At 46.0% G+C, this 7988-nt stretch overlaps 1 protein-coding gene across 1 annotated transcript in view; it reads right to left on the reverse strand.

The window, feature by feature from the left end:
* Positions 1 to 503: 503 nt before the first annotated feature.
* LOC109937856 (sphingolipid delta(4)-desaturase/C4-monooxygenase DES2-like) overlaps positions 504 to 7988 on the reverse strand; it is a 14603-nt gene continuing 7118 nt past the window's right edge. Inside the window, exons 2-3 of the mRNA XM_020536354.2 lie at positions 3665 to 4407; positions 504 to 1904 (exon numbers count right to left, since the gene is read on the reverse strand). Coding sequence (XP_020391943.2) covers positions 1761 to 1904; positions 3665 to 4407 — 887 coding nt within the window. The 3' untranslated portion in view covers positions 504 to 1760. The remainder of the gene's footprint in view (positions 1905 to 3664; positions 4408 to 7988) is intronic.

Below are 7988 nucleotides of genomic sequence, written 5' to 3' on the forward strand. Positions count from 1 at the left end.
TGACAAAGTCAAAAGTCACAGGGGTTTATTTTTGTATAGCACAAGCATTCAGATCACCCTCTGAAAGCTTGTGACTTCACATAAAACTCAAACTATAACCTGTCATGTGAATCCTGACTTGGTCCAGATCCTCCCTCCCCCCAACACAATGGTTAACTATTAGTAATGGACCAGCATTTTTGTCCAACACAACTGATGCTAACATCCTGTACATGAGTTTTTTTTAAAAAAGGTTGGGGTGGGTGGGGAAAGAAGAAAAAAAAAGTCATATTTCCTTCTTTGCAAAATGCTTTAAATCTGTGCCCTCTGGTTTTTGAGCTTTTTCAACCTTCTCTCTATCCCAGGCTCCTCATGAATTTGAGAATCCTTTCTTTCCAAAAGAAAGGGAAGTGAGAGACTAGAATTGGAGGAACACTGACCCAAGAGGGTCAATACTGATTTAAAAGGTTTGTTGAGCCAAGTCTCTCCTGTTGATTATCAGGGAAAAGAATACACACGTTAACTTGAGATCCATTTTAGTTTTAATGATTTCACAACAGTAGAAAAGTTGAGAATTTCAACTTTTTTGTTTTTTTAAAAAAAGATTTCCCTCTTCCACCCCCAATCCTAAATATTCCTACATCACATTCAAAAGACTTGATTAAAACAGAACGCAGTGGCAAAAGGCTACTCCACTGCAGCGTCCAGAACACAGTCTCCACTCACTTGCCATTTTGTTTCAGGGCTCCTACCTTCTAAGCAATCAGCTGCCCTGTTCCTTTACCCAAGGTGTGTTGGGCTAAGCGTGACCAATCCCACCTCTTTTGGGGGAAAAAAAAGAGAGCCAAACATGACCCCTAAGAGAGGTGGAGAAATACAGCATGTGTGGTGAGAGAACACCCAAGGTGCTTGATACATCAAAACAATATGGTGACATTACAGAGTGTTTTACCCAAGTAGGTGGCTGTAAATATATTGGAGTTTTCCAGCAAATTGTGCACCCCATGACCCATCAGCCCAAGCTGCTGAGGGTCCCTCTGGGGGTATAACTGCAGTTTGCCAGGACCAATAAGTCAGTCAATCACTGGCAACACCGTGATTTCCCCCATGAACCACCAGTGCTCTGGAACGTGACCCTCTGTTTGTGATGCTCTAACTGTTGAAGGGGGTCCATCGTTTAAAGGCTGCTGCTCTACTGTGGCCCTGCAGTGTCACAATTTAAATACACAGCGCACCCCCCCCAACCAAATGGGGCTGCTTAGGTCTTACCTTCCTACCAAGCTGTGCGTGGAGCCAACTCACCAGATGGGAGTACATGCAGGAATGGAGGCACTGTACAGTCACAGCAATGACACAATGTACATTAACATCACTATTTATCCAAATAAATTACTTCTGGAAGGTGACAGACTGATACTGCAGTGTTATACAGAGACCGCCCTGCCCCCACCAGTTCTGTACCTCTTATACATTTCAAAATACAGTTCTCCAGGCTCCAGTGTGGAGGAAGGGTCTGGCTTTACCACTGGACAGTTAAAATGGACTCTGATAATTTACCACAACCTGCATTATACACAATTGCAACACTGGTCAACCCCCTGTATAAATAAAAAGGAAATTGACCAATGGCCAGAGGTTGATTTCAGGTGAAAAATCAATTGAAAATTATAAATAATCATTTACTGTTTCATTAAACGAAATGTGATGGGGGTCGGGAAGAGAGAAGGGGATGTTATTGGGGGTGGGGGAAATGCCAGCCCTAAAGAGGCTTCACGTGAGGTTCACTGCTCCTTCACCAGCTTGCACACTCGTTTCACTCGAGAGAATGGCCCAAGGGAGTCACAGAAAACAAAATCCCACAGGACCCGAAGCCAGGAGCTGTGCTGAGGCAGATTCTCATAAAACTCCGGGGCTATCTTCTTGACCTAAAGCATAAAAAAGACAAACAGGAATTCAATTATTTCTCTCACTGGGCACAATGCACACACAAGTCTTCTCTTCAACCCATCAAACTCAGAATTTGTCCCCTCTTTAGGGCAGATGTGATTATTCAGAGTGTGCAGAGGAGATCAAAGGAAGGAGGTTGGTAGCTCAGTTGGTTTGCAGCAGAGTGATGCCAATAGTGCAGCATCAATTCCCACACCAGCTGAGGTTACTACAAAAGACTCTCCCTCAACTTCTTCCCACCCTACCCCCAACTCTGGTGTGGTAATGCTAAAACACCTCCATTCGCCTCTCTCTAGTGAGCATGCAGCCATATTGTCTAGAGGTAGATATGGGGGAGACAGAGGTAGGTTCTTTACTCTGAGTGGTCAGGGCGTGGAATGCATTGGCAGAGAGGGTCGTGGAGTCAGCCTCATTAGGGGCATTTAAGTGGCTATTAGATAGGCATCTGGATGATAGTATAAGGTAGGAGTGGATGTTAGGAAGACCTTAGGTTTAGGGTAAAAGTTCGGTACAACATTGTGGGCTGAAGGGCCTGTACTGTTCTATGTTCTAAGCCATTGGCAATGTCATCTGCCTGGGTTGGGGCAATGATAGTTAAGGGAAACCAGATGTGGAACTAGGAAATAGTATTTTTGGGGGTGGGGGTGTTGTTAAATTGAAAATAACTCAGATCAACCACAATCTTAGAATGGGGCAGCAGGCTGGAAGAGGCCTACTGTTATTCTGGGTTTGTAGATTGGTTGAGGTTTGTTGTTTTCTTTGGAGCAGAGAAGGCTGGGGGGGGGGGGGGGGGGGGGGGAAGAGAGAGAGAGAGAGAGAGAGACAAGAGCCTTCAAGACATTGCAAAGTGTTTAGGTGAGTGTTTGAAATACCAGAGGGTATGGGCCAAGTGCTGGAAAGCAGCATTGAAACAGATAATGTTCAATGACCAGCACCTTCATGATTATAACCACAGTGAGGGAGGCAGTGGCCTAGTGGTATTAAAATCGCTGGACTGCAATCCAGAGACCCAGATAATGTTCTGGGTACCTGGGTTCGAATCCCACCATGGGCAGATGGTGGAATTTGAATTCAATAAAATATCTGGAATTAAGAGAGTCTAATGAGGACCATGAAGCACATTGCTGGAAAATAACCATCTGGTTCACAAAATGTCCTTTAGGGAAGGAAACTGCCATCCTCACCTGGTCTGGCCTACATGCGACTCCAGACCCACAGCAGTGTGGTTGACTCAAACTGCCCTCTGGGCAATAAATGCTGCCTGGCCAATGACACCCTCATCCCGTGAATGAATAAAGGTGGGGGGTGGGGGAAGAAAGCTTGTGGATTGGTACCATCTCCTCTTGCCCAAAAGAGGTCTTTCATCCTAGATGCAGGCTACTCAACAAACCAGCCATCACAGACAGACAGATCCCATTCCTCACTCAAGAATGGCACACAAGTGCCAAACAGAAGCCCCAGCCCTCATGCCCTAGTCTCAGGATTGCCTGCTCAGATCAAGGCATTGCCCTGACTGACACCCATGAATTCAGGGCAAAAAAAAAAAAAAAAAAAAAAAAAAAAAAAAAAAAAAACTGGTGAGGGAGGCCCAGTCTCACTCCATAAACCATGCCACCAAGGGTTCACCCACTTTGGGTTCAGAGCCTAGGCTCTTATTCAAGCTTGCCCAGTGATGCCAACATAATTGGTAATAAAAAAACAGCCAGAGGAAATCAAGCTTTTGAAAAGTTGTGATTACCAGGGGAAGCTTTCTTCCAGGGATACTGGGGAAGTCATGATGCTCCATGTGATATCCCACATTGAAGGTGAACCAGTTGAGGGGCCCGTAGTAGGAGTAGGTTTCATATCCCTTCAGGAACATGTAGTGCTCAGCAATGAAGTGTCCAGAGAATGGGTGAAGGCCCATGCCCAACATGGAACCTGCCAACATGTAGAACACTGGCTTCAGGCCCCAGATGTAGTAGATAAAAAGGTCATAGCCCAGCTGGATGGCAGCGTTGACCAACTCCAGTTGCGTTATGGGTTTGGGGTTGACATACAACGGCCGCAGAACGTAGAAGAGCGGCTGAAGGAAGAGCCAGAGGATCTTGCGGGCGGGCGTGCAGAAGAACCTGCCTTCAAATTCAGTGGGCACATCGACATCCAGGGCATCCCCCCCAAGGTACCGGTGGTGGTCGATGTGGTACTTCTTGAAAGAGGCAGAGTAAGGCATCCCAATGGGCAGGTTGGCAAACATAGCGAACCAACGGTTCCACTTGGCAGCCTTGTTCCCGAAAGCCACGTTGTGCGAGATGTCGTGGATGGCGAGGGTCAGGGAGTGGTTGACGCAACCTCCCAGGACGTAGGCCCAGAACACCAGCCATGTCCAGGACAAGTCCTTGACCAGGTAGCAAGAGACAAACTGGAAGAGAACCATCACACTTACAATCCATTTTAGATGAGGATCTGGAGTCATCAGAGACTTCATCTCTGGATACTTAGCTGTTTTAAAAAGAGAAAACAAAAGGATCAATTATTAAGTGTCTATAAATTTATTTCATTCATGGGGTGAGGGTATCATTGGTAAGGCCAGTATTTGTCACCAATCCCCAATGGCCCTTAAACAGTGTTGCTTGGCCATTTCAGAGAGCAGTCGAGAGTCATTGATGTGAATCCATAACCATAGACTAATAGCTATAGGAGCAGAATGAGGCCAATCGAGAAATAATTTCTGAAGGAGGGTCCAGACCCAAAACGCCAGCTTTCCTGCTCCTCTGATGCTGCTTGGCCTGCTGTGTTCATCCAGCTCTACACCTTGTTATCTTAGTGAACCAGACAGGTTTTTACAATTGATGGAAAAAAGTGTCATGGACACCAATACCATTTGTGAATTCACTATCTGGTAGGTGCCCTGGTGGGATTTTAACAGTGTTAGCCTGGGTCCCTGGAAGTGATGTGTACTGCTACATCTCCCAAATATGTCTATTTCTATATATCCCAGTGGAGTGATGGAATATTCTTAGATTTAGAACAGAGGATGGGAGGATGCTAGAAGGCAGCATGAATGCTAGTTTGAACTGGTTGGGCTGAATGGCCAATTTGTGTGGTATATCCCATTTAAGTGCAGAGGGCAGATGTTCTATCCAACAAGCACTTGCTATTATAACCTTCAACAAAGTTAATGCACCTGTGTGAAGTGCTTTGGACATTTAGAGACCGATGCACAGCATGGAAACAGACCCTTTGGTCCAACTTGTCCATGCCACCCAGATATCCAAAATTAATCTAGTCTGATTTGCTAATATTTGGGACATATCCCTCTAAACCCTTCCTATTCATGTCCCCATCCAGATGGCTTTTAAAGTGTTGTAATTTTAATAGTCCCCACCACTTCCTCTGGCACCTCATTCCATACCACCCTCTGCATGAAAAAGTTGCCCCTTAGTTCCCTTTTAAATCTTTTCCCTCCCACCTTAAACCTATGCCCTCTAGTTCTGGGCTTCCCTACCCTGGGGGAAAGAGGCCTTGGTTATTCACCCTTTCCATGCCCCTCATGATTTTATAAACCTCCTTAAAAAGGTCACCCCTTCAGCCTCTGACACTCCAGGGAAAATAGCCCTACCCTATTCAGCCTCTCCTTATAGCTCAAACCCTCCTTGTAAGTCTTTTCTGAACGCTTTCTCGTTTCACAACATCCTTCCTATGGTATCAATATACCAAGTCATAAGCCTACATCAAGCCAGGACTTGGAGGGGGTCTTACAAAAGGGGAGAGAGAGATATAAAGAATCAGAATCCCTACAGGTTGGAACCAGGCCATTTGGCCCATTGAGTCCATACAAACCCTCCAAAACAGCAGCCCACCCAGACCCACCCTCACCACCTACCCCACCCCCCCAATCCTATCCCTGTAACCCTGCATTCCCATGGCTAATCCACCTCACCTGCACATCCCTGGACACAGACAAGTTAGCATGGCCAATCTACCCTAACCAGAACATCTTTGGACCAGGGGTGGTGGAGGGGACATGCAGATGCCCACAGTCAGTCACCCAAGGCTAGAATCAAACCTGGGTCCCTGGCACTGATTGGCAGCAGTGGTAACCACGGAGGGAAAACTGGGGTGGGGTGTGAACAGGAGGCCAACAACTGGAGGTCAAAAGGAGGTTACAGAAAGTGTGAGGTGATTCACTTTGGAAGGAGCAACAGGAATACAGAGTACTGGGCTAATGGTAAGATCCTTGGTAGTGTGGATGAGCAGAGAGATCTCGGTGTCCATGTGCATCGATCCCTGAAAGTTGCCACCCAGGTTGATAGGGTTGGTAAGAAGGCGTACGGTGTGTTAGGTTTTATTGGTAGAGGGACTGAGTTTCAGAGCCATGAGGTCACGTTGCAGCTGTACAAAACTCTGGTGCGGCCGCACTTGGAGTATTGCGTACAGTTCTGGTCACCGCATTATAGGAAGGATGTGGAAGCATTGGAAAGGATGCAGAGGAGATTTACCAGGATATTGCCTGGTATGGAGGGAAGGTCTTATGAGAAAAGGCTGAGGGACTTGAGGCTGTTTTCGTTAGAGAGAAGAAGGTTAAGAGGTGACTTAATAGAGACATACAAGATGATCAGAGGATTAGATAGGGTGGACAGCAGGAGCCTTTTTCCTCAGATGGTGGTGGCTAGCATGAGGGGACAGCTTTAAATTGAGGGGTGATAGATATAGGACAGATGTCAGAGGTAGGTTCTTTACTCAGAGTAGTAAGGGCGTGGAATGCCCTGCCTGCAAAAGTAGTAGACTCGCCCACTTTAAGGGCATTTAAATGGTCATTGGATAAACATATGGATGATAATGGAATAGTTTAGGTTAGATGGGCTTCAGGTTGGTTTCACAGGTCGGCACAACATCGAGGGCCGAAGGGTCTGTCCTGCGCTGTAATGTTCTATGTTCTATGTTCTATGTCTGCACTGGCTCAGGTTACCAGGAAGAAGCCTCCTTAGGAGAGGAGAGAGACTGTGCAGGTGTGGTGACCCTCAGGTTAAAACACCACCAGTTGTGTCTCCAATGAGAGATCAGCCCTATGGTCTGGTAGAACTGTGGCAACTTTATCCTGACAGAGATGGGGCAGCACGAGACTATCGAAGGAAAGGATTTGAAAATACAGGCATCAATTCCACCCTAACCTGTTCACTGAGCAAAAAAGGGAGGCCAGGTGACTTACCAAAACGATACGGATACCAAACTCAAGAACTGTCTCTGGAGAAGATAGAGCTATAAAAAAAGGAGAGACTAGATTGGCTTGGATTGTTTTCTTCAGAACAGAGAAGACTGAGGGGGCAGTGGGGGGAAAGAGACATGACTGAGAGGCATAAGATTGAGGGGTACAGACAGGGTGAATAGTGAGCAGCTTTGTTTGCGGGGTCACAGTTTTAGGGGCAGGACATTCAGAGGGGGATTTGTGGAAAAAAAAATCCTGTCTCAATCAGTGGGTAGTGGGAATCTGGAATGCGATGCCTGCAAAAGGTGATATAGGCTGGAAATCTTACAGCATTTCTTTTAAAAAAAATTTGGATGAGCACTTCAAGATAGTATACATTCAAGGATAAAAAGGGAAACGTGCAGGAAATTGGGATTAGTGCATCCTTCAGTGAGAGAGTTATCTCAGCATGGACTCAGAAAAGCCTTTTGGCCCATCGTGCTGTATGAATCCAAAGTGCTGCCAGACCTACCGAGTTTCTCCAGCAAATCATTTCATATTTCCAGCATCTGCAGTATTTTGATTTTAAGAAAAAAAAAGACCAAAACAAGATCTCTTTAAACATTGTTTAGGGCAATATCAGAGCACCTATACAGACACCCTATGATTACATTCCCTTGGAACGCAGATTAAGTGCGGGTTTCTCCTCAGCTTGTACCTGGTAGAGCAGGTTCAGCAGCTCAGATTCCAGGGCTGATGCAGTGACCACAATGAGCCCTTTACTTTCAAAGTTATGACTCACTCTCAAACGATCCCCCAATTATTTAATTGTTGTTAAAAGGAGGAAACAGGGACAAAACCCAAGCTGCAGTTCTGCAGTTTAACCCTTTCAGCA

This window comes from Rhincodon typus, chromosome 39 (assembly GCF_021869965.1).
Source record: "Rhincodon typus isolate 14 chromosome 39, sRhiTyp1.1, whole genome shotgun sequence".
Taxonomy (NCBI): Eukaryota; Metazoa; Chordata; class Chondrichthyes; order Orectolobiformes; family Rhincodontidae; genus Rhincodon; species Rhincodon typus.